This window comes from Anas acuta, chromosome 1 (assembly GCF_963932015.1).
Source record: "Anas acuta chromosome 1, bAnaAcu1.1, whole genome shotgun sequence".
In the NCBI taxonomy this organism is placed as follows: Eukaryota; Metazoa; Chordata; class Aves; order Anseriformes; family Anatidae; genus Anas; species Anas acuta.
In genome coordinates, this window is record NC_088979.1 from 17033705 (window position 1) to 17060566 (window position 26862).

General features: G+C 43.9%; 1 protein-coding gene and 1 long non-coding RNA gene across 2 annotated transcripts; both read left to right on the plus strand.

Annotated features, from left to right (window-relative positions):
- Positions 1–482: 482 nt before the first annotated feature.
- LOC137850421 (uncharacterized) lies at positions 483–12163 on the plus strand. Its single transcript, XR_011092534.1, has 3 exons — positions 483–822; positions 3667–3879; positions 8146–12163. It is a non-coding gene; the product is annotated as an uncharacterized lncRNA (long non-coding RNA).
- A 1828-nt stretch (positions 12164–13991) lies between these two features.
- RAB39A (RAB39A, member RAS oncogene family) lies at positions 13992–26701 on the plus strand. Its single transcript, XM_068670383.1, has 2 exons — positions 13992–14590; positions 23466–26701. Exons 1-2 carry the CDS (start codon positions 14238–14240, stop codon positions 23890–23892), a joined length of 780 nt encoding a protein of 259 aa, XP_068526484.1. The 5' UTR covers positions 13992–14237; the 3' UTR covers positions 23893–26701.
- Positions 26702–26862: the final 161 nt, after the last annotated feature.

Consider the following 26862-nt stretch of genomic DNA (forward strand, 5'->3'; position numbering starts at 1 on the left):
AACTTTTCCTTATATTCCTGGCCATTAGTTTTGGAAACTACAAGTTAGACCTTTAGACCTCTGGAAACTGCAAGTTAGACCACTTATACCACTAAAACCTTTGCCACCATTTCCCAGCCTTAAAAAAAGCAGACAGTGTCAGCCACAACAGTCACAATGTGACACCTCAGTATTACAGTGATCACTTCTAAGACACCTTTTATTTCTATAACCGGTATGTACAAATCAATGGTTATTCAGTTCTCACAGCGTGCTAAATTATACTCCCTTGTTATCTGCATTTCATTAGCAGTGACTCAAAACTTTTTCAAATAGCTCTGATTACTTTTGCCTTTTGAAAAGACCATTGTGCTTCCTGGAGCTGTAAACAGTACAAGGTATTAGAGAATGCACACTCAGGAAAAAGGATTTTCAAAATTTATAGGCAAATATGTATTTACTTGTACTTTGACTCACTTGGAACTGTCAGACAATTTCCCATTTCTTAACGGGTAAGTCAGAACTTCACCTAAATCAAACAAAGGGCTAGGTAGCCAGCTGCTCACCTGACCCTGATGAACTGTAATTATTGGATATCTTCAAGGAAAGATGTAATAAAAATGTTCCTATGAACCTGATATAAATGCTTCTAATTGAATGAAGTATGAAAACCAGAATGTTTGATAAGGCTTAATCACTGCTAGCGAAGGCAAGCTGGCTTTTATCTCCAGGTCTAGCATGAAGAGAGCTGCTGAATGACCTGTAATGCTGCCAGCAGAGCTGAGCATGCCTAGGACTTCCAAAAAGGGGGCTTGTTCATAAAAATAACCCTCTTAAACTCAGGTAATTGTCTTCCAAATTATTTATTAGTCTCATACTGTCAGCTGTTTGTACTAACAAACATTCATTATTGTGTTACTGTTAGAGCAGTGAATGTGATGCTGTCATTTAAGGAGACTTCAGCAAAGACAATGGGGGAAACCCATCTTACCACAGCTATTGGAATTTATTTCTGGAAAAAAGTCACTTTTCTAAAAATGATTGGTCTGTAAATCTCTCTGTGGGTCCAGTCCTACAAAATACTGAGAATCTCTGCAGCACAGATGTTTTTTCCATTGGCTTTGACAAAAGTAAGAGGAACACTTCACTTAGGCAAAGTGGTTGTTTGGTTGGTTGTTGTTGTTTTGCTTTGGTTTTGTTTGTTTGTTTTTTGGTTGGTTGGTTGATTTGGTTTATGTGAAGTGGTTTTTTTGTTTGTTTTTGTGTGTGTGTGTTTTTTTTTTTCCACCCTATCTTAAAATTACGTTGGCTACAAAAAAAAGTCCCATTCTATGACACACATTCTGTGACATCTCCGGCATAGCACCTCACTAACACATTGTATCATTACAACTTCTGAACAAGCTTAATTTCTGCCAAGGCACCCCCATAAACCCAGCATGCCCTGTAAGGCACGACTGGCTAAACAGAACGTACGTGAAGGTAACGCACTGATATTGGCAGGCAAGACGTTGATTTTTTTTTTTTTTTCTACCACCGTGCTCAAACGTTTACTTTTATAAACTTTTACTTCATGAAGGATTTTCATCACCGCCCCTCAGGGCAGCAGCGGGGTCTTAGGCGCCAAGATGGCGGCTCCCCGGCGCCGCCTGGCGGCTGGAGGAGCGGCGGAGAGCGCGAGTTCGCGCGCCGGGGAGGGGGGAGGCGGGCGCATGCGCAGTCGCGCGCACGCCGGGCGGGATGGCGGCGGGATGCTCGCCCAGCTTGGGTTTGGCGCCAAGGCTGAGGCCTCGGAGCCATCTTTGGTGCCCTGAGCGTGGTTTAAGCTTCAGAGCTTTACCGGATTAGTATTTGCTAACGCCCTCCACACCACTGCTTACAATTTATGGATTGTTGTTAACAAACAGTGGAAATGTTTGTTAGCAGTACATCCAAAACTAGGTACCGGTATAAAAATCACAAAGCTGGCGCTGCGGTTTGAGCACCGGTGGCCACAGTTGTGGTGTCCATCTCTGTGGAAGCAATTAGGCTCAAGAGCTCTCACATGAGAAACCACTTCCTTTCCAAGCAAGAAAGATGATATGCAGGGCTACTTCAGTGATAACTGAGAAGATAAAAGCCCAAATATCCATGTAACAACTATTACGAGAATGAACAAAAAAAAAAAAAAAAAGAAAAGAAAAGAAAAAAGCACATGCTTTTCTATTAAAAAGCTCTACCTGTTATTCTGCTATCAGCATAAAATATTCAAGTGTAGCTAATAGTAAATATTAACTCTTTCATTGGTAATGTTTGTTTTTTAAATGAGTAAAGAGCCATTTCCTCAGTATACACCCCACTCGTTCAGCATGCCAGGCCATAGCATATATGTCGAGGAAGGAAAAGTAATTTCATTGTTCGCTTATCTGGGATAAACTTTTAACATTCATCTTCATATTTTCAATGTTAAAATGTGGGTTCTGCCAATAAAACACTCGGAAGGCACACGTGTTAACATGGCAGATACACGGATGCTAAACTGTCATGTTATGGAGTAGGTATATTTTGAGAACTGAGAGTGCTGGACATACTCAAAGATTTTTCCTTAATTTCTCAAGTGAGCTGGAATGACAAAGTCAGTTCATGCGCTTCACAGAACGTGAATTGTAAAATACCCTGAGTTGGAAGGAACAGACTCGCAGAGGGCTCCTCGTACAGCTGAGTAGGGAAATGAGAGATCTCCCAGCCTGCGTGGGTTTGTGCTGTCTCCCCACAGGAATCCAGCAGCTCCTCACCCCCTTCTAGGCCTGAATTCATCCCCAGGCCGCAATTTCCTTTGGGGTCATACCTGCTCCTGCAGGGGTTCCTTCATCAGCTGCAGTCCCTGCAGGGATGACCGCATGGGATGTCCTCAAAAGTCTCCTCCTGCATCTCCTGTCATCACCTCTTGAGCCTCCTTCTGTATCACTGCTTACACATCCTCATGTCTCCCATTGTACTTCTTACCTCCAGCAGCTGTTTTTTTTCTTAACTATGCTTTCAGAAAGGGCAGTATGGTTCTCTTAATTGGTTCTAGTTTTGGTGTAGGATGGGTTGGTGTTGTCCATGCCAGCTGGAACTGGCTGTGACTGAAGGGCTGCCAGTGACCTTCTCCTACAAAGGTCGCCCCTGTAGCTCCCCTGCTACCAGCACTGCCAGTTATGCCCAATATACCAGTTTCTTTCACTCCTGGCAACTCAAGATCTAATTAGCCGCCGTATTTAGGCAGAAGTGTTCTCAGCCTCACCTGTGCTGCTCCACTGGCCAGATTTCCTCTGTCTCTCACTGCCACCTGGTGGATAGTGCTGCTTGTCAGAATTGTCTACCGTGGCACATCGAGCAGACAGACCCAAGGAGCTTCCTTTCCTTTGACACAGTATCCTTTGGCAGATAAAAAGAGAGCTACATGCCCATCACTGTCAATATATTGATTCAAACCAGTCACAACATGTAAGTAGCAGCGTTCCAAGACTGAACACTGAGAATCCCTAAAAATCTTTGACTGATTCTTGACAAGAGCTTTCCTTGTGAACCCAGACACTTTCTGGGCCATAAGAACTGAAATGCTGAGAACAAAGATGTGTGGGAGACCTTTGAGAAACCTCAGGCTGGAGTTAGTGTGAGGGTTTGACCTGTTGGTAATCATTTTCATTTTCATTTTCATCCCAGGTGTCATTCAGATTCAGATTCATCCCTGGGACCAGGAGCAGGACTTGAAAAGAAGCTTCACCAATGAAAGGCTTGTCTGTGTTTTATCTGAACCAGAACAGTCTCGTTTGGAGGGCCGGTAATATCCCTGACAGTAACAAATGACTCAGAAGGGGTAGTGGAAGTGAAACCCTCCCTTCCTGGCAAGGATCTCAGAGAGCTGGTTCTGCAATGGTATGCAAATAAACCCTTCAGGAGAACAACCTTACTTCCCTCTGCACCCCTCTCCCTCCTCTTTTTGTTATCCTGTCCCCTCATCCACATTCCGTTCAGTCCCTTCAGTGAGACCATGGGCAAAGCAGCAGGCTGGGGTTGGCATATGGTGGTTCCTCCATCAGTAGCTGCCCCTTTAGAGTCATCCCTGTCTGGGTTGGAGTTGGGGTTTCTGTCACAAGCTCCATCCTGTGGGAGGGATGGTGCAACCCCGGCGGGAGGTTGGGTGGCTCAGCCTGGAGGTTCCTGCTGTGCTGGGTGTCATGCTGGCACGGGGTCATGAAGTTGTGCCGAGCTCTGTTCCCCTCCCTGGGCTCCCCACAAGTTGCAGAGATGATCCTGGTCATGGGTCTTCCCTCCCTGTAGTCTTTTTTCAGCCACAGCTGATTACCCCAGTACCTGGCAGTGCCCTTGGGTAAGGGATTTGCTAGAGAATACATTGTGGATAATTAAGCCATTTCTTTTCTGATTTGCTCTCACCATTGCTTATGTTCACAGTCTGCTTGCTCCAGTCTTTTCTGGATGCTTTTGCAATTCTTGGTGGTTAGTAGGCCGTTTGCACAGCTTGGCTGTGTCCTTGAGCAAAACCAAAAGCCCTCTGATTATGCTTTAACTGAGTAAAAAGTTAGTTAATGTTCACAGGTTCGTGCTAACAGCTACGCTAACTCAGCCTAACCCGTACTAATACCCACACACAGCAGCTCAGCTGCTCTTTCCAGCTGCTGAAGCCCCAGGTGTCACTTGGGGCTTCTTCTGTCTATTACACACACTTGCACACAGAGAGCCCCCTTTCCCAGGAAAATTTTTAGAAATGCTATTTTATACGAAGCTCAGACTAGATCTTCCTGGACTGAGGGAGACAGAAGGAAGGTTCAGCATATTGCCAGACAAGCTGTCATGGTCCTGAGGACTCTAACAGGCCTGAATTGCCCTGATCAGCCTCATCTGGGGCCTCCCCTCACTCTCCAGCTCATGGGAAACTTTATTTAAACTCTATTCAGCTTTAAGTGGCTTTCCAGACCCTACCAGAGTGTGAAGGTTCCCATCACAGGTCTGCCTCTGACAGCTGTACGGAAGCTGTAGTTCTTCAAAATCTCAGTTCTTCAAAATCTCCAGTAACACATTGTGGCAGCAAAAAGTCTTGTGTACCATAAAATATTTCCACAGCTTGGATTTCAGCATTTTTAAAATGTTCTGTGGCTGAGCCTCTCACTTCGCTATGAGTAACAGGATGGGGAACATAACACTGCTTAACAACTTGTTTAGAAGGCGGTTTGAAAAGTCTTTTCCTTCATCTGTTTGTAGTTTCTGCTGCGTGCATTCCCTGTTAAGAGTAGTTTTTAAAGTCCCAGCTATCTCAGAGCCCAGCTTGCCTTTCAGACCCAAAGTTAGGTCCTATTTGAATTTTATAAATATACATATACATATACATATAAATAATACTGCCAAGTTGCGTTTAACACTGTCATTGTATTTGGAAAACTCTTGAATAACTACTGAAATACACCCTCCATACATTGATCATCCCCCTTTTGACACAATCACGTTGTTTCTTCTAAAATGCTTTCTTGCAGGCCTGCAAAAGTTTTGAGCACTCCTTGTTTATGAGCCATTTTGCTCACCTGGTGTCTGTTCAGATCAATGGTTCGTATTTTAGCTGCTTCAGAAAATAAAATTTCAACACCAGCACTCCACATCTCTCCAGGAGCTAGTAAATCTCTTTGGTCAGACACTCTGGCCAGTGGGTCCAGTGACACACTGATAGTACACTTGTTTGATTTTTAAAAGAAAAGAAAGCAACAAGCAGGCAATCTAAGTCATGGTCAAAGACACCATTAATGAGGTATCTGGGATTTGGGGAGTTGCCTGTGTGGCACCTTCAGACTTCTTTCTTTTTGAACACCACTGTCTTTGACCTTTCTTTGAATGCTGCTGTGCCAGACAGAACTAAAACTGGTAAGAAATGCTGCCTTTTACTCAGACAAGTTCAAGTTTTGGAAACTTTCTGCAAAATCTCTGTTGACCAAATGACAAGGAAACACAGCACATGTATGTAAGATGTATTATGAGTAACTAGAGTGGAGATCCAATGCCTACAATTTACTTTATTTATTTTTCTTTCTATCAGGTTATGTTCCTTTGGGATCACGTCTCCATCCTTAGATCTGGGGTCTTCAGCAGAAGGTACAGCTTTAAGAATTGCAAAGACTTTTTTTTTCAGATGTCTCATGAAAAAACAATGGCAATAAGTGAGACTTCAGACTAATGGAGCCAACTGTAGGAGGAACCTCTGGCTTTGTCACAACTGTGGAATTCCCTTGGGCAGAGGGAGGACTTCCTGCCCTGAAGGCACTTGATCTACCTCCAGTGTAAGCCAGATGGGACTCCAGCTGGCAGCGTAGGGGCTGGCTTTTGGGGTGCAAGACCCTGGAACCTACTTGCAGTTGCTAAGCCTGAGACAAACCTTTGCCCTAGAAGGATGCAGGGCAGCTGACACGTTTGTAGGATTTACATTGCCCCTAGCCTACACCATTCCTCCAGCGGTCAGAGGGAGTTGGGTGTGTGCTCCTGTGCTCATTCTAAAACTGTTTATCACTTGCTGTATTAGATCATCAATACCTAAGCTGGCAATGACTCTGCTACTCATGTGTCTTTGTTGTTCCCTGTCCCTGAGGCAAACTAACAATTGCCACTGCAGTTTCTGTAACCCTTCAGCCTTCCACCCAAATTGCAAGAGAAGAAACCTTACCTGCGCTACCAGCTTCTGCTGGCGTAACCTAGTCAGCTCAGGCTCAGCAGATGTAATTATGGCTCATTTGTCTGGGCAGTTCTCCCGGGCAGGTGAAACTCAGTGACACCTACCATGCACGGAAGCCCTCTGTGTAATTTTCGTAAGTGGTGCAGGGAGAGTTGTCTTCCCATCCTGAATTAATTCAGCAATTCCATTTATGTATCAGTGTCTTCTGTGTCCTTTGTGAGGTCTGAAACAGCACAAAGCATAAGAAGAGTTGCAGGCACACGACAGGGAAGAGCAATTGGGAAAGCAATTAAAAATCATGTTTCTCTTCAGAATTTATCAAAGAATGCATCTGGGGCAAAGGTGGAAATTTGTGAAACACAGATGAGCATGAGAGTGGGCAATGACTTACAGGGTTCCTTCAGAGGTGCAAGGCTTACAGAAGAAAATACTGACTTTGACCAGCATACCCACAGGGTGTATGGCACAAAGCCGAGACAAAAAACATCCTTTGTGAGCTGAATTCTACATTGTTTCATGCCCTGGCACTTCCCAGACCGAACAGAGATGTAGGAGGTGGACGTCACCAGAGCAAAGAATGTGCAGAATCTCAGAAGGATTTATTCCAAATGACAAATGGAGAAGCTGACTGAGGTTACAAGTAACAGAAAGGAAGGCATGAAATTGCATTGCTCATTTTAGATAGTAGAATCAATTACTGTTTTGGATTTGGTTCTTAATCTAGCCTAAAGGCAGATTCTTATAGGCCTTAGGTATTAACTCTGAAATGCCAATGTGCGTGAATTCAGTTGAGTATTTCAGTGGGGCAGATTGCATGTCCCTAGGTTTTCCTGACCCCTCCCTGAGCTAATTGTACTTCTGTAACTGTGATGCCTGACAAGGCCAGATTTGTGGAAGTGGAGACCATCTACTACCGGAGCAAACAGACATTTGGGAGGCAATTGTTGTTGGAAGGTTGATCTAGACATAGTCAAGGTGAAACTGGGAGTGGCAGTGCTGGGTGTAACAGTATTACAGCATCGTGAGGGAGGCAAAGAGGGCGTCTGCTGAACCAGGTGACAGGCCTATGGATGGGAAGCTTACTTGTTTGGAACAGGGGTGGCTTACCAATCGGTGAGCTGTGAGGCAAACTACACAAATTACTATGTTTATAAAACATCAATTAGGTAAATACGGAATTTCTGGCTTTTAATGTTCTAAAGAGTTGTGGCTTTGTAAGCCTGTCTCTGAAACTATGGTGTTGGTCCTTCTGCAATACCGGGTTTGAGAAGTTGGAAGTTTTCCTTGTTCCACCTGGGTGTTCCTGAGTGCCTCTGTGAGTTTGTTCCGCTGTGGAGTTGCTTCACTTGTGTCATTTGCACAGAGCAATTAAAATGCCTCATGAGCAGAGCAGCTCTGAGCTATGTATGTGTAGGATCCGTGGATTTTGATGATTCAGTTCTGCAGCATTTTCTTTCTTATTTTTGCAGTGTTTATGCATTTGTTCTAGCACGTACACATCTGTCTCAGCAGCACAAGGAACACCTTCACATGCATCAACCAAGGACAGCTTCTGAGAGGACAGAGCGTACCTTTGAATGAACCACCGCATTACCACACAGAGACTTAGGAGGCTAAAAATACCCTCACCAACCATTTATTTGTGTTGAAATGACTGGAGACTGTTATTGATACCATAAACTGAAAGAAGCTTATAACTCCTACCATGTTTTCCCAGAATCTTCCTCTCTCCTTGGCCTGCGAAGAGCTCCAGGTGTTCCAGACACAGTGCCAGAAACGAAGCTCCAGCAATACATCACAAATGAAATAAGATTGTGTTAAGCAATAAATACAGGAATTTCCGACACATTTCCCTTTACTCAGTGGAGGTTTTATGATGCATTATTTTTTTTCTCAACCACCTCAGCTCCTTCTAACACATCAGCAACAGGAATTTGCCATCTGTCCCTAATACTGTTCCACAGGTCTGTGGCATTTTATGGTGGACATGCTGTCCCAACAAAGTTTAACTGCTTTTCTGCATGCAGTAGCATCACTTAGGTTATTCCCCAAACAAACTGCTCCCAGTCTGTCCTGAAGTTTGAAGCTGGAGCTGTATCAGAGCTGAAGAATATATAATTAGTGTTTGTATCTTCCAATAGGTCTGTTGGTTAAATGGAAGATACTTTCTTCCCTTACAAACCTTGCCTCTATTACAAAATAGAAGCCTCTATTCTTAGAAAAATGTTTTTAGTTATTCCTAAACTTTACTGTAGAAAGACGAGCTGAAGGTTCTCATACAGAGGACTATTTGGAGGAGGGAAAACAAAAACAAACAAACAAACACCAGCAAAAGACCAAGCAGGCATATGTTGGCATTCTGGTAGCTCAGCTATGAGAGTTGCATACAAACCAACACAGGGCAGAGACGCAGCAGACTGCCAGAAATACAGAGCACAGGAGTACTCTCATTATGTACAAACCAAAATTTAATCAAGATTGAACAAAAAATGTTCATTTTTATTTAGCATTTTAATTTACCTGCCAGTTGCTTCTGTTCCTACAGAACAGAAGGGGATAAAAGGAAATTTTTTCAGCTAAGAAGGCTAAGTAGGGTAGGGTAACACCAGAAGTTCACATGTGGTATCCAGTCCTGCAAAGGCTGCCTGGGGGAGCTCAGGCAGGTAACCTGGATCTCACTGCCTGAGCCCCACTTCTTGACATGGAGATGGCACTGCAGCATACAGAATGTAACTACACGGATATTTCTTACACATTTCCTTGTGATTTTGATGTGAGTTCGACAACTATCACTTAAAAGTGTATTTCTCTAACTTACCAGAATGCAATTTGCTATCAGTATGTAATTGCGTCATTGTTACTCCTTTTTTGATACAAACACTTCCCTGCTTGAAGATATTTTTCATATTTTTTCTTCCAAAAGTATACTTTTAACAACTTTAATGTTAGAGGGGAATAATACTTAAGGTGGTTCTGACCCTATCATTTGTTGGGTTTGTTTGCAACTGTAGACAGTCGTACAAGCAGTGTAATTTCCAACAAAAGCTGAACAGTATGATTGCTACAAACTTAATCATAGTTTCACCAGAAGGTGCACAAGCCCTTGTCAGACAAAAAGAGACTGGGTTCAGTGTTACCAACAAGAAGAAGGAATGTATCTGCCATTGAGGCTCTAGTAAGCAAACTCAGTGATTCTGAGGAAATTGATTAGTTTACACCAAGAGGAGTGGCTGTGTGCAGCTTTGTCTTCATTAGCATTCAGCACCTCGAGCACTTAATCCTAGTTTCCACTGATGCAGGCACGCACAGACCCGCTCAGCAGCTACTGCAAAACTTTCCATACAAACATAGTGCAAAAGCAAATGTGGTGGTCTTTTTTTTTCACAGTCTTGTCAGGTGAATATTCACTCTGCACTTCAGTAAAACTGTACCATTGGCTTGGGCTTGTGTTGTCAGACACGCCTTAGAATAGCATTTAAATACTATGATCTTCCTTTGGCATCGTCTCCTCATCCTTTTTTCTTAATGAATTTACTTGAAGATGTTCATATCTCCCTCTTACTGAGAGTAGAAAGTTCCATAAGCCATCGCAGAGGTTTATGTTAGCTTCAGCAGGAGTTGGAATGACTCACTGAAAACACCACAGGAGAAAGTGTGAAACCCATCAAATACTATGAGCTGCAAAAATAAAGAAGGGCAGCAGATTTATTCTCATACCACATAAGAGATTTTAAGGCAGACTGATCATATCAACATAGCGCCATTGTGCTACTCAAGATACTAAATTTATGTGTGCATCAAAGAAGTGAGTGAAGAAACATTACCAGACTGTTATGGTTTAAGAAACATCCTTCCTACTGAAACCCAGCTGGCTCCATGGCACTGAAGGAGAGTCATTATTCATTTGTAGGGAGTATCCCACCTCCAGTACTACTCTACAGAAAAAGAAAGAAAAAGAAGAAAAAAAAAAAAAGAAAGAAAGTGAAAGAGAAAGAGAAAGAGAAAGAGAAAAAGAAAAAGAAAAAGAACAAGAAAAAGAAAAAGAAAAAGAAAAAGAAAAAGAAAAAGAACAAGAACAAGAAAAAGAACAAGAACAAGAACAAGAACAAGAACAAGAACAAGAACAAGAACAAGAACAAGAACAAGAACAAGAACAAGAACAAGAAAAAGAAAAAGAAAAAGAAAAAGAAAAAGAAAAAGAAAAAGAAAAAGAAAAAGAACGCTCCCAGCATCTTTCAACAGCATATGCATAGTTGAGCTTTCTCTGCAATGAACTGAGCAGCTGTGTCAGCCTCCAAACTTACAACCTAGGCCATAAATATGGGCATGGCATCTTACTTCCAGTCTGGTCCCTCAGCTCTCTTCAGTTCTTGGGAAAACATAATTTTTCAGACCCAGGTCGACTGGGATTGAGAATCCATTACTTTGGTCCATATCTCTCTAAGCCTCTGTGTGACGATGTGTGCATGTTCTTCACCTGATTTGTGGTGACCTACCCACTTTAAAAAAAGTTAAGAATAATCCACCCAAAATCATAAATAAATAAATAAATAAATAAAAGAATTGAGGAACTTTCAGATTGCAAGGTGTTGAGTTATGGCTTAGTGCAGTCATCTATCTAATAATACAGTAGATTTGGAAGTAGTATTTTTGTAATAATTCCCCAGAATTTAGGCTGGATTTACACTTCCTGGGAAGAGCAGACTCCAGCTGCCAATGTCCTGGTAGTGGAAACTGTCTGAAGGAAGGTCAGGTTCTTGCTGCTGCTTTAACTTCTCTGTTTCATCTGTTCCAGCTCCTCAAACCAAACTAATTTTTGATTGATCTCTTCCTCCAACCGCTGGTCAGAGATCTCTGCAATGGACTGTGTGCTGTCAGGGGCTCTGCTCTCTGTCAGACTAACAAAATCTTCAATGACTTGGAGATAAAGTTCACCCACCTTGGCCACTCCACATCAAACACAACAAACACTGGTTTTTGAGGTAGCATTTCACACGTGGCATTCAAAAGGTCCCAGATGAAGGTACATGGATATATGTGACTTTGTCTGTCTTTCTACAATGCCAAGCTGAGTTAGGCAGACCAGACTCTGAAGCCTACAATACTTAGGAACATGTTTAGCTCAACTGTAGGCAAATTTCCTTCTGTCCCATGTAGGAATGAAACGAGCTGGGCAACTCGTTAGCGTGACGTTCTTCCAATCCTGATTGCAGAGGACAACAACCTACTGTGCCTCTAAGCCAAAAGGCACAGACCTGAGACTCTGAAGGCCTGGGGGTGTCAGCCAGGGCAGAGATCCACGCAGGGTCCAGGCACTACATAAAGAGCACTTCTGACAAGTATCAGAGTTGCTGATACCACATACCTCACGCCTCTATTTCGCAAACAAATGTTTTTTGTACCCAAGCACCACTTTTGTTAAAACAGTTGGAAAAGATTGATAGAAATAACCTATAAACGTGTCCCATATAAAACTACAAGAATTGGATTGATTGCATTCTTCTGAAGGTTCATTTATCAAAGTTAGAATTGTTTTATTTTAATTGTTACTCAAAGGAACAACTACACAAGTACAAGCTACATTCAATTTATTTTTCACAATAGCAGCTAGTGAAAGTAGAGGGGAGAAATGCACAGGGTTTGGCAAGAAACACACTCAGAGGCGCACATAGGCACAGAAGTCCTGGGGACTGACTGGCCATCCCAAAAGGTCCTTGGAGAGCTGGGATTCTTGGAGCAGGCGGCATCCCACGGCTTTGGCTCAGCATGCACAGCAAGGTGAGCCCCTGTGGCAGCTTTGCCTTTTATAGTTTCTGGGTGGCCCAGCTGAGTGTCCCAAGGCCAGACACCTGCACATCCCACCCCAGCTCATTTTGGGGCTGGAAGCTGTGATCTCCTACGTGATTCATGCAAACCCCTCTTCTTCTGACTTAAGAGCTGCCCTTACTCAGGCCATGCTCTTCCACACCACTGAGCTGCAAGGTCTACCAGAGCCTACATGGAGCTACACTTACCTCATCTCACCCTTGCGACCACCTAACACATTGGAGTATCAAAACCAGACTGAGGCAATGAGAAAAGTGGTCACAGATGTCCCCCAGAGTTACAACAGGCTGCATGAAACACATCTCTCCCTTTCCAAGTGTGCATCCATACAAGTGTCCACTTGCTGCAGATCTGCCAGCAGCAGCCCACCTGCCACCTCTGCCAGCCTCCTCCTCATGGCCCCCAGGTCAACAGCCTCCTAGGATTTCTGTGAATTTGTCCCCAAAGCCCTCACCAGCAACCTGTGGGCATCTGCTGTCCTTTGTGGTCCTCAGGCCTTACAAGAAATCTGAGGAAACTACTGCTCAGCAGACTGAGCACAGCATGATACTGAGCTGAAGATCCCTGAGACAAAGGAATTCCTCAGGAGGGCATCCACTCTGACAGAATCGTTTCATTGCCGGGGTAAGGGTATTTCAGCAAAGTACCCAAAAAGCGGTTTGTACCATGTGGAAATAAGGACTGCGCACCCATCTCCTCCCCTTGTCCCCTCACCTCCCCTGTACTATGCCTCTTCCCAAGACAGCACAATCTCCTCAGACACATCAAATTAAAGTCAAGGAGATTATTATTCCTCTGTTTGTATCTTAGGGAGAATAGAAGGAATAGAAGGGTGCCAAAGCTGGTAAAGGGACACAATTCCTATGAGGAGCAGCTGAGGGAACTGGGGTTGTTTGGTCTGGAGGAGGCTCAGGGGAGACCTCATTGCTCTCTGCATGAAAGGAAGCTGTGGGAATCTGGGGGTCAGCCTCTTCTCACAGATAACCAGTGATAGGACCAGAGGGAATGCCTCAAGTTGCACCAGGGGAGGTTCAGGTTGGAAATGAGGAGACATTTCTGCTCAGAAAGAGCAGTCAGGCACTGGGACGGGTTGCCCAGGGAGGTGGTGGAGTCACCGCCCCTGGGGGTGTTCAGGGAAAGGTTGGACATGGTGTCTGGGGACATGGTGGTGTTGGTGGTAGGGTGATGGTTGGACCAGATGATCTTGGAGGTCTCTTCCAGCCGTAACGACCCTGTGGTTCCATGATTTTAAATGTTCCCCCGTCACCACACACCAGCTCCTCGCCCACCTCCCCCCCTTCCCGCTCCGTGCCCGCCATTTCCTGCGGGCTCCCTCCCGCCTTTCCCTCAGGCTCCCCCCAGCCCCACCCCGGGGGCCTCCTCTCCACATCCCCAGCACCTCCAAGAAGAGGAGGAGGAGAAGGAGGAGGAGGAGAGGACAGAGGAGGAGAAGGAGGGGGCTGAGGAGGAAGACGAGGAGGAGGCGGCCCAAGCGGGAGGGCTCTGCCGCGCCGCCGCAGCGCAGCCGAGGGGAGGGCGGCCCCGGCGGGCAGCCGGTGCTGAAGGGACAGCGGCCGCCCCTGCCCGCCCCGTCCCGCCCCGGGCGGCCGCAGGGAGCCCCCCGGGAGCGGGGCGGGGGGGAAGCGGCCGGCTCGGGGCTCCCGTCCCTCCGCCCGCCCGTGCTGCCGCCCCCCCTCCCGCCCCGCTCGGCCCCCCCCCGCCCGCCGCCGCGCCCATGCCGGGCGTTGGGGCGATCGGAGCGCGGTGCGGGCACCGCTACCGCCACCGGCCCCGGCCCCGGCCCCGGCCGCGGGAGAGCCCCCGAGAGAGCCCCGAGGAGGAGCCGGGCCCGGGCGGGGCCGCCATGGACGCGGCGATTTGGATCTACCAGTTCCGCCTGATCGTGCTGGGGGACTCCACCGTGGGCAAGTCCTGCCTCCTGCACCGCTTCACCGAGGGGCGCTTCCCCGGGCCGCTGCACTCCGACCCCACCGTGGGGGTGGACTTCTTCTCCCGCCTGGTGGAGATCGAGCCCGGCAAGAGGGTCAAGCTGCAGCTCTGGGACACGGCCGGCCAAGAGCGCTTCAGGTAAGGGCCCCCCCTGCTCCCCGGCAGCCCTTCGCCGCCCAGCCCCAGCGACCAAGTGGCCTCCTGCCCTCCCTGCGCCCTGCCCGGGGGTGCCGAGCCCGCAGCTTGGTGGCCGGAGGGCCCCGCAGCCCTCTCCGCTTCTGACTTTGTCATCGCCTCCCCCGCAGCGCTGCCCGCCAGCTCCCTGCCCTCCGTCCCCGCAGCACCGCAGGCCCTGGCACCCGCTGGGTGTTACACCTGCCTTGGGCACCTGCCCCGCTATAAACCAGGGCAGCGAGAGCGCAGCCCAGCCAGCTCCAATGCTGCGCCGAGTGCTCAGCCCTCTCCCCTCTCTGTCACAAACAGTTTGCGTACAGCGTTGGTTTGGACCCAGGTAGGTGTGAGCAGGGCGCTATCACGCAGCCCATCTGCCTGCTGTGCTCTGTGCTGCTTCACCCATCACTGGGTCCAGCAGTGGGGCTGCAATGGGTCCCCACACCAGTGACAGCAGAGCCCTTTCTGCGCCCTGGCTTCCTCTGCAACAGTTGTGCAGAGCCTGGCACTCGGCTGAAGAGGTGGGGTTTCAGCATCTTACCAGGGGAGGTGAAGCCTCGTTCCATAACAAGCACCACAGTGAAACAACAAAAAAAAAACTTTCCTGGGCATGCATGAGTCACAGGCTTATATATATTTTTGCAGGCAGGCCTCTGAAGGGTTAGAAAAGAAATTACCAGTGATAATGGCAAGCTCTTAACATTTTTCATCCTCCTCGTGCTTTCCAGCAAAGAAGGAGAAATCCTTGTAAACAAGTGACTAAGGAGGTATAATCTCTTTATTTTGAATTTGCTGACGAATAGCCAGGATGGCCAATGACAAGGCACTTGACTGAAAGGAATGCAAATACAGAGTTTTGCATACATCCTAACTCCAATGATAGCCATCGTTTACAAGGGGATGCTCAGGGGATATTCAGTGATGAGTCATGCATTCAGCTGCTTTAAAATTTACCAGGAGTATACATCTGTGTTTTTTCCAATGCCCAGCAGATACAAGCTGGAGAAAGTAGTTTTAAACATCTGTGGTTGTTTTTCTGCTAGAAGTTTCTTGTTGTACCAAATATCGCAGCATTTACTGCATAGTCTGTTTTGCATGTACTCAAGTAAATTATAAATATTTTAATAAATTACACACCACAGGTTAAAAACTTGCATGTTCTGCTCTCTGCTATTGGAGAAGACTACACAAGCAAGGATAGTCTTAGGGAAGAACTAATTATTCCGAGAAATAATCCAATTTTGCGGAATGCCGAGCAGTTTGCAGTTAACATTCCCAGTTGTGCTCTAATTCACTTGCATTGGTACTTTACAGGAGGTAAAACCAGGTTTAAAAGCTCCTCAGGGAGTTTCCATGTGCAGGACAAATGCTGCCTGTATAATAACCCCCTTCTCTTGGTCCCAGCCATTAGGGACGTTCCCCGGGGACAGGTGGGACCCACCTGCCATCACACCATCTTGAACGAGAGCATTTATTTTCTCAGAGAAATCGCTTACCTGTGCCTGGTTCATTGATGCCTCTGTATTTGAACTGGGCTTCTTGCACGTTCTTAGAAATCATCCGTAACACGCCTTGTTTGCGTTACTGCTCAGAGGAAAAGTCATTCTTAACGCTTCCGCAGGCAAGCTGCGAGCACAGTTTACTTGTTATGAGCTCAGCCAGTGCGGTTACTTACCGTATTTGTGGGGACACCAGTGGGGCACCAGTAAGCAGGATCTCCCATGGTGCGGGCTGCCATACAGACAACGTGCCTCGTGTCAGTGCCTCGAGTGGGTCACTAGAAAAAGAACCTACAGACCTGCTTAGCATAGACTCAGGTCCATAACGCAGACTAAGGAAAAGAAGGGATTCTCCCTTTCTTCTTAACTTGGGGTTAGTTGTCATTTACAGCAGTCTGCTGCTCTGGCTATTTGTTTCACATGGTCTACTTCGCTGAGATTTGTTCAGTTTAATTTTCTTGTATTTAAAACCAACAAAAATGAACTTTAATCATGGAACTTCCAAGGCTATGAAGCAATGCTGCTAAGACTGAGAATTAATTTCAAGAAGTTAGGCACATAGTATTATGGGAATGCCTCAGCTACGTTAACCCCGTTAATATAGCAGACTATGATATTAACTAGGTACGTTCTGTTTCCAACACGTCTTGAAAATAATACACTACCCTTACTCTTCTTTCTGAGCAAGCAGTATGTATTTTCAAAATTGCTGTCATTATAATGTAGTCTTTAATCCTAGTATAAAATAACTCCTCAAAACTAGATAAAGCTTTCAGTGAAGGTTTGGTTCATCTGGTAAGCATCAGTAAGATCATAATAAGAAAGAAACACTATGACTGATTTAAAGTCATCCTAAAGCCATGGACTGATGTGATTAATACATCTTCTAATTCATTTTCAAAAACAATTGTTCAGTAGCCATCATCTTACCAAGACTTTCCTTGAGCGTATTAATTAGGGTCTTACATCTTTAGATCAAGCTAAGAAGATGACTTGTTTTTGAGCCTGTACTTTCCCCTGCCATTATGCTACCATAATCAGAATAAGTGAGTGGAAAGAACACGTGCTCTACGTGGGAAGTTATCATTTCAAAAAGAATTTACAATCTGCATTTAACAACTACTCCCATTAAAACTAAAGACTTTAAAGTTATCCTTTGTAAAAAAAAATCTAACATATCATTACTGTACATCATAACATATGCCTTCTTGAGGAATAGTCTCACCTCCAGCAGTTCCAAGTGTAGATCAATCTGGAGGAACCTTACAGCATTCAATATCAAGGTGTTGTGGTTCCCTTTTTGTCCTCGTAGTCTTAGCTTTTTAACAGGTTCTGGTTGGGGGAAAAGCGATTTTCTCCAGCCCTTTATCTGTATTTACCTTTCCTTTATTACAAATGCCAAGCATTTTCCAAAAGGAGCAAAAATATTATTCATACAAGTATTTTTGCTGAAAATCAGGATTAAGGACAGTCTAGAGGATGCTAGGACAGTCCGTATTTAACAGCAGCATAGTTAAGGAGCTTTGTAACCTAGATTTTGTTTGCATGGAGTGGGGGAGAAAATAAGAATTACCTTTTCAATAATGCTTACAGCAATTTTTGTAACTTCCAGACAAAGATGGTATAATGTGTTACATATTTAGTGTGGGCTGGCCAGAGGCTGTAGCATACCCACTGTCAATGGCCGGTGTGCCATGCACACTCCAGTCTGCACTGCAAGGAGCTGCACAGCCCCGAGACCCCAGGCAGAAGGGGTTGCACTCACCTCTGTAGGTAGGAGGGTTGTTTCCCTTCCTTCAGTGCTCCTTCCTTAGTGCTTTTTCCTTCCTTTAGTGCCTACTTCCACATGAAGCAGCCAAACTCCTTCCTGAAACATTATCAGTTTGCGCCTCCAACAAGGCACATGCAAAGGCATTGTTAGGACATTTCCATTACCTATTGCTTCGAGAAGGGTTCAGAGTCTCCTGTGAAAGAGAAGTGGAGAGAGGAGGAGAGGAGTCAGCAAAGAAGTATCAGGCACAAAGGAACAGAAGAAAAACGAAGTGTCATAGGCAGAATGATAAGACACATGAAAGGTAGGTGTGGGGACGGATCAGAGAGTTCAGTCCCCTTTCATTCAAAGACACAGGCAGATTTGCCAGATTCTAAATCCAAAATAAGTTGTGCTTCCCACTTCCAACACATTGTCTGAAGGTTCTGCAGGAAAGCAGACTTCATTGCCTGCCATCTCCCTCATTTTAGAATAGGGGAAGAATGAGGGAAGCCTTTAGAAGAAAGGCTGGTCTTTGGCCATTATTTTTTCATCCTGATCCCACCCTGTCCTTAGCTGAAGGCTCTCCCACTGCCAAAGGAAACACTCTCCTCTCCCTCCTTCCCCACAGAAAATGAATCATGGTGCTGCAAGTGACGCATTCCCTTCCATAATGCTGGTTTTATGGCAATTAATTAGCTGAACCAGAATTATGTCTACATAGGAAGACATTTCGGGAATTTAGGATCTACATGGGGATAACTGGAGTGATTGGAATCTGAACATCCTTTATGTATAAGCTGGACAACATTAAACTTTACCTGCCATCTGCTCCTCATCCTGACCCTAAGGTTTTCTTCTTCTCTTCAAAAAGGAGTTAAAAACATTTTGCTTTTGGAGTCTGATCCTGCAGTGCTTACCGAAGTGTTTGTAATCCTGTCAGTGGGTTCTCTGCTCGTCAAAGAGTCCAAGGAGGACTGGTCTGGTTTTGTCTAGGGGCCGTACTCAGGTATCTTGTCTCTGATAAAGTCTCTGAATTCTCCGGGGTACTCTGCTAGCCAGTACTTTCAATTTGAGGGATTTCCTGAGACTGATGTGGTTTATCTATTTACTAAACCTCAATCAGTCTCTTGTTTGGTCTGCTGTGCATCACAGACAACCTCCCTGCATTCATAACATCTTTCCCAAGGAGATCCACAAGTCTACCAGCTGCTGCACAAAGAGCCAATTTTTCAGTTTGTTTCTTTTGAGTCTGGCTCCTAGCTATACTTGGCAGCCTTGAGCTTTTGTACTTGAAGAGGTTAACTGTGAATCTTTATCTGCTCTGCCTGTGGCACTCGTGGTTTTGTAGACCTCTGTCGTATTTTCACCACGTTGTCTCTTTTCTAGGCTGCAGTGTCCTCGCCAGCTCGGGATTGCTTGCTTTGTTGAGATGGTGCTGCTGTAGAAGGGCAATGTCGTGTGTTGAAGGCTTTTTCCTTTCAGTTGTATCAACTGAAGGCTGCTGAGAAACACCACTTTAAAAGCTATTAGAAGATCTAGGGCTAGATATCACTTAGTTGCCTGGTTGCTGGGGTGAGATCCAGAGCCTTGTATTAGGAAGGTTCCTTGCACAATGCCTGAAGCATCAGACCGATCCCAAGTGGGACGTGTCCCAGGGACAGCAAAGGGGAAGTGATGGGGGTGGGAAAAGGACCAAAACCAACCCTGCTTTGAGGGGCTTCTGCCACGTGAAGTGCACAGCCTGGAGTCACCTCCTGGGAGCAAAGGTAGGAAGAAAACAAAGAATGCCCTCCCTGTTTGTGGAGTATAGATGCCTATAGCTCCTATAAAACGCAGCTCTTAGGGTTCTGAGCACATCAACAGTCTGCAACCTTTTGCTTTACCAGGGGCCTGGCTGCTTGGCATCCAGCCAGTTCTTGCTGTTTCTTTATAATAACAACACAAAACATTCCTGCAGGAAGCAGGAAAAGTGTGCTTGGACACATCTTTCCTAATCTCGGAGTGCATCTTACAAGAAGGCCATTCAGGGCTCTGGGTCAGTGTTTCTCACTCCTAATGGTGGCACTGCACAGAGAGGAGTACAGGCTTTTTGAGCCAGAAGCAGGAGTACAACTCTGTAGACTGGTGAGTAAGGGCTTTGCTCTGAACAGCTGCACTGCAGAGTCTGACCAGTGTTGTAAGTCCTTTGTGCATTTTACATTACCTGGCTATGGGATGAAATATCTAAGTGCTCCTGGGTTCAGAACTTAAGAAGTGCACCTTGAAAAATCCCTGTGAACTTGTCTCTCATGCACAGATCCAACAAAAGAAGAGAGTATTCCTCCCTTCACTCAACTTCTGCGTTTTCTTAGATGAGCCCAGCACCTCCTCTTCCCCTGCGGGCCTATGGCCAGTGGCCCCCAAGCTTTCCAGATGACTCTCAGCCCTCCTTATCTCTTGCTGGCCACCTTGCACACTCATCATCAGGCTTTTCAGTGAAGACCTACACAGTGTATTGACATGGTCTGCACCATCTCTAAAGGTGGAAGTGCTCTGAGCAGAACGCTTAGGGTGGCCTCTGTAGCGTGGGCCCTGTGCCTGGTGAAGCGATGCATAGGGAGCTGTGTGAGAGGTAGGTATTGTCACTAAGAAAGCTCACCTGCATTTCCTGAGGAGCTGGAATCTATCTGAAGGTGTTTGGTGTGTTCCTGGGGAGCTGCTCCTGGGACACTCGGGTTGGTTTCCAGCTGTGACAGGAGCCAAGGGAAGGCAGGCACTGCCCTGTGAGCCGCTCCCAGCCCGCGCAGAGGCAGAGCACACAGGCCCTGCAGAGCTCGTCTGGGCACCACGGTTAGATACAGAATCACAGAATCGCAGTCATTAAGGTTGGAAAAGCCCTCCAAGATCATCTGGTCCAACCATCCCCTACCACCATCACCCACTAAACCATGTCCCCAGGCACCACGTCCAACCTTTCCTTGAACACCCCCAGGGACGGTGACTCCACCACCTCCCTGGGCAACCCGTCCCAGCACCTGACTGCTCTTTCTGAGCAGAAATGTCTCCTCATTTCCAACCTGAACCTCCCCTGGTGCAACTTGAGGCCATTCCCTCTGGTCCTATCATTGGTTATCTGTGAGAAGAGGCTGACCCCCAGCTCCCCACAACTTCATGCAGCTGAGTGAAGCACAGCTAGAGATGCTGGTCTTTTAGCCCTGCCTAAGCCTTGCTGAAGGCACCTAAAAGTCCTATAATCTTTAGCCATAACATTAATGAGGTAAAATTTGCTCTTGCACTTAGTTTCATAGGGTGAGAGAAAAAAAGAAGCAGAGACTTACCAGACCATGAAGTACACCCACTTTACACAGTTCATTTTCGAAATAACTCTGACATCCACTGATACATTTGTCTATACTTACTCTACTCTAATTGTCGTATTTAAGTCAAATATTTTGCATCTGTGGGATGTTTCAGTACTGTTGAACAACCCACTATGTTCGTGTGCCCAGATGTTTTTCCCAGTTTTTGCGATGTGCAGCCCAGAGTTACAGATGCTTTTTAATCATCTTTGTTACAGGCAACATATACAGAAAATTAAATATAATGGCCTAGATCGCCAGCTAGTGCCAGTTGGCGTAGCTCTGCGGAACTGAGTTACAGCCAACAAGGGTACACAATTCCATGTGTAAGCACGCAGTAAGGCAATAAATACTGCTCTTCAGTGCTCCACTTCACAGACACACGATACAACATTATTCTACATAAAAATGCTAAGCAAATGATGCCATGCTTTTTCAGTACTAACCTTTTTTTTCAGCTGCTAATATATTGCTTTGGCATAACTGCTTTCAGGACAGGTTCTTTTTCTCAAAAATCAGTTGTATTAGCTATCACTTTTTGAAACCAAGTCCCATTTTTGTCACACACTTCAGCTCTGTGAAGTACATGATGAGTACATCAAAACAATTCAACAACTTGAATTGTTGTGATGTACTCATCTGTCTTTGCAACTGTTTTACTGAAAAAAAAAAAAAAAGAAAACCTGAAGCAGGTCGTTGTGATATCTTTATTTAGTACTTCACAAAGTACAACAGCCTTTATTTATGGTCATTTTTCATACCCAGGCTATGTGAGTAAGTTGAGGGTGAGACCCTATTGTCTGCAGATTTAAACTGCTCGGAGATGTACTCCATGGAGTTCTCTGTTGCTAGAAACATAGGAAAGATCTTTCTAAAACATTAAGACAAACAACCACCCCCCCACCACCGTTATCTAAATAAAACCCATTCAAATTCAGTTTGCATTTTACATTAATTTAGTTATGCCAAGAAATCTAAGCCTTATCTAACTGCACTTACCTATCTGCAATATGACTGCTGCTCCTAATTATGCCTCGGTGTTCAAATTGTTAGAAAACACTATCTGAAATGTGATTAAGTGAAAATCAGAGGGAGCTCCTTTTATGGCAAGATGCAGCTGTGTGCCATTCATCCTGATTCAAATGTTTTGAAGCTCCATTCTCCCCATAATCTTAAGATAAAATATAGTTAATTCCTTAATATATGACAGTTAATATAGATTTTATGTCTCATTTCAGCTGGAGAATACTTACATGTACACTCTTGCTATATGTTTACGCTACTACTATAGTGCTTGCATCCACTTCTAGGTAGGCCATCCCTTCCTTTAAAATGTTGCTTCTCGCCTTCTCCATCCTGCCCTATTGCACAGGATTACAGACTTAAAATCATTTGTTAGTCCCCATATCTTTCTCTACATTCTAATTAACTTTTTTTTTTTTTAATATATTATTATTATTCTAGAGCATATTAAAAATCTTTCTGGAGGAAGGGTCTCCTTCTTCCAAAATTACTTCCAGCGAATGGCCTGGAACATAGAGGGTTGAAAAGCAGAAAACATGTCCACCAATCCTGGAAGTGCCAAAAAATAATAAACGTAATTAATGAAGAGCTTGTGAACCTCCATATGAATGATATGCTGGAAGTAGAAGTGTTCTTTGTCAGTGCTGTAACAAGTGTGTGTTTGCCCAGCTCAGTTAATATTATACAGTGTTGTTGAGGGAGCTTCCTTCCTTGGTCAATTGACCTCTACAAGCACAAATAACTCGGGATTATCTGTACAATATTTTCTATCAAACCATTTGTCTGTAAGGAATACAAAAGGATACAGTTTACCTGTTCCATTTTAAAATGACTGATTAGAACAAAGTGAAGTGAATATTCATATAAAATTGAAGGACTCAGACTTTAACAAATGCTGTCAATATATATATATAAATATTGTCCTGTGAACATGTGCAACAGTTTGCTAATAAAGAGTACTTTGCAGAAAAATTCAGCGTTCAAAACTGGCACTAGAAATGTTGACTTCAAGAACATTTAGAATATGACTTCTGAAGTAGGAAAAAAGAAAAACGATCTTTTTTTTTGTGGAAAAGGTAAATTAATAAATTCCAGTTAATTTTGAAAAAGCAGTTAGTTCATAAAACTTACAGTGGGTAAAAAAGGAACATTATCACATGGAAACGTATCTTGTTTACAAATAAAGTGAAAAAATATTTTAATTTTCTTTTTTGTGTTTTTCTTCACAGATCAATAACACGATCTTACTATCGCAATTCTGTCGGTGGCTTGCTAGTGTTTGACATCACAAATCGGCGATCTTTTGAACATGTGAAAGACTGGCTAGAAGAAGCAAAAATGCATGTACAGCCCTTTCAGATTGTTTTCCTGTTAGTGGGACATAAATGTGACTTAGTATCACAGCGTGAGGTTACAAGAGAAGAAGCTGAAAAACTGTCATCTGCCTGTGGTATGAAATACATAGAAACCTCAGCAAAAGATGCCACAAATGTTGAAGAGTCCTTTACAATTCTTACGCGAGACATCTATGAACTTGTAAAAAAAGGAGAAATCACAATACAAGATGGATGGGAAGGTGTTAAGAGTGGCTTTGTTCCAAACGTTGTGCATTCATCAGAGGAAGCCGTAAAGCCCAGAAGACAGTGCATCTGCTGAATGTGTAGCATGCCAAAGAGCACATCAGGTGTTCAGAAGATGACTCCAACCTAAATAACAGAATAATAATTCTGAAACAATATGAGATCATGGCATAGCTGAATCATAGGATAATAACTTGGTTTTGTGTCCTTTTGTCTAATTCATAACTTCATAAAGCTTTAAGTGCTTTCTTTTTTTTTTTTTTTTTTTTTTCTTTTACAGAGTACAGTATCTTTGTGTGGTCTTCAGGAAAAGAAATTATAGATTGCTAAAGGAAAAATTAATCCTATAGCAAGACGCTGTGAAAGCGCAATAATCACCGTGACAACATCCTCTCTTGGGCTCTGTACTTTGAATACAGTTTAAAATCAAGCCCTGCTAGGTGAGGATGAGATGAGCTTATTACTTTTGTTCATCCTGCCTTAGTTTTGGACAAGAAAATACCATACCTTATACTTTTTTAATGTGATTCTTTACTCAAGTGCAGCATTGCTCAACAACATTGAAGTTTACTAAACTGTAGAATTTCATAATAAAGATAATTCTAAATAAAGCAAGCTGAAAGATTGCTCCAATAGCAAACACTTTTGATATGATTATGAATACAAGCCTTACTAAAGAAAAAGAATGTTTTAGAAAAGATGATTTATTTGTATATGAAAATGGGTAATAGAAGCAATGAAATTTAGCAATGAAATTTACTATTAAATATTTTCTGAATTGCCAATGAAACTAAATGTAACATCACATATGATCCAGCTATTTTGACTTGTATACAAAATAGATTTCCCAACTGCCTGTGTTACATTTTGGAGGCCAGATCCTCAGCTGGGTAGTTACCATAGCCACACTGATGCCTAAAGAATTGCATTAATTTACACAAACAATTTCCATATCAGCTTTAAAAAAAAAATTAAAAAAATCTAGCTAGATGTAAAAAGGAATTTAAAAGTGCTGCAACCCATGGGGACCCAGACCTTGCATTTGAAGAGAATAAGGATTGGTTTAAATCTCAGCCAACAAATGTTAATTGGTTGCCCAAAAAATAAAGGTTTAAAACCAAAACAGTTACAAGTACAGTGTTTGGAGAAAAAAGAATTTCTAAAATAATTCTTGGCTACAGGCAGCAAAGTTGGAGAAGCCCTATTCTAAGAAAGCAACACACGATAGCTTTTAATAACAATAATAATAGGAGAAATCTGTGATCATGTAGCATTTTACTGAGCTTGAGGTCATCCTACTACTACTACTCTGAATATAACACACACTAGCTTTACGCAAACTGTGCCCTGTATGTCTAGCATTTAAATACCAAATGAGTCTGTGTCTATTTTATCTCTAGTAGTGTAACAAGGTGGCTTGATCTCCAGAGTTGATAAGCATCTACAGTTTACCTGAGCATACTCATAACCTCTGAACATCAAGCCAATTACTTTTGTATAAAGACGTGTTTTCAGGTTACAATTCTCCATTTTCATGGTCAGGGAACAGGTCCATCTAATCTTAACTTTTTCTTCAACAGTTGTGCAATTGGTTTCCTTCAGATTACTTTTAGGTCCTTTTACAAGCCTTTTGTAAATATTCCATGGTATCAAGAAAAGTTGGTTCCAGTCAATTTCTTCATTTAGGGCCACTAAAAATCATTGTCTTCTGAGGGAACAGAAAGGTTATTTTTTCAATAGTCTGAGTCTCATTTGCACGGAGGCACAGTTATGCTGTCGTAGAATGATACAGAGGCCTTAATATAAACAGGAATCAGCCTTAATTCGTTAGCAATTAAAATAGTTAGCTAATTCTAGTCTCAGCATGCCACAAAGTAATTGCTGTGAGCCTGATTCTCTATTAAACTACACATTTTAGTCATTTCTACCAATTCCATTTTGATTCAAGGGCATTTTAGGCACTCTAAGTAAACGTCCATGACAATAGATGCCAAAAGCTAGTGCAGAAATCAGGTTGTGTGCATTTGACACTGATTATCATAGTAGGCCCATGTTGTGTATCTCAAAAGATCTTCTCTTAAGTTGTTTAAGAGGACAAAATGGACCAATAAATAAACCAGTGGCTGGGGAGCCAACAGGCCTGAAGTCTGCCACTGGGTCACTGTGTGTTTGTGAGCAAGGCATTTAAGTTTTCCGTGCCTCACCTGTATCTCAGAAATGGAGCTGATCGTTCTTCCTGGCATCCACAAAGTCCTTTGAGACCCAGTCTGACTGAAGGATCTCTAGTCTGGACTCTGTGTGTGTGTGCTATCTGTTGTAGAGCATTTAGCGGATGCAGCATCCATGGGATGTGGATGCTGCATTCTCCTATCATACCAAAAACGATTTAAAAGATTAAAACAGCTATATAAGTACCAGGTATTGCTGTTATTATAAATCTACTTTTCATTACACATTACCTTCAGGTTTAAATCTTTTCCCTTAAACTTTTCTTCCTGAATACTCTGGAACCAATGAGCTTTTCCTTCTGTATGAAGAAACCTGCGTGTGTGCGGCAGGGAAGGGGCTGGGAGAAGAGGGGAGGGAGGGGAGGTGTGCACAGAGAAATAAACACTCGTCAGAACAGAGCCTTAATGACCTCTGCCGCGAACGTTGTACCTGTAAGTGTCTGTCACATTTATTACAGTGGGAGTAGAGCTTTGAACCAGATTCAACTGTGTGAGGAACTGGTGTTGTCAATGCAACGACAAGAGAAATTCACTGCATTTTCAAGTACTGTGCACATCGTTGTCTTATTTGTAACTCCTAAAAATGTAGATTAACGTGTACATTCAAACATTGTCTATCCTGAAGATATATTAAACCAATACCGTACCTTCTCACTACATGCTCGCAGTTAATGGAAACGTCTGATAAATAGATTACATGCTGAAATATGTCAGTTTGCTTTCAGATGCTTTGCACTGAGTGTATAAGTAACAGGTTGAACATGCTGTAGAGCAGACTATAGTTCAGTGCATGTATATTCCTTTTTTTTTTCTCCAAG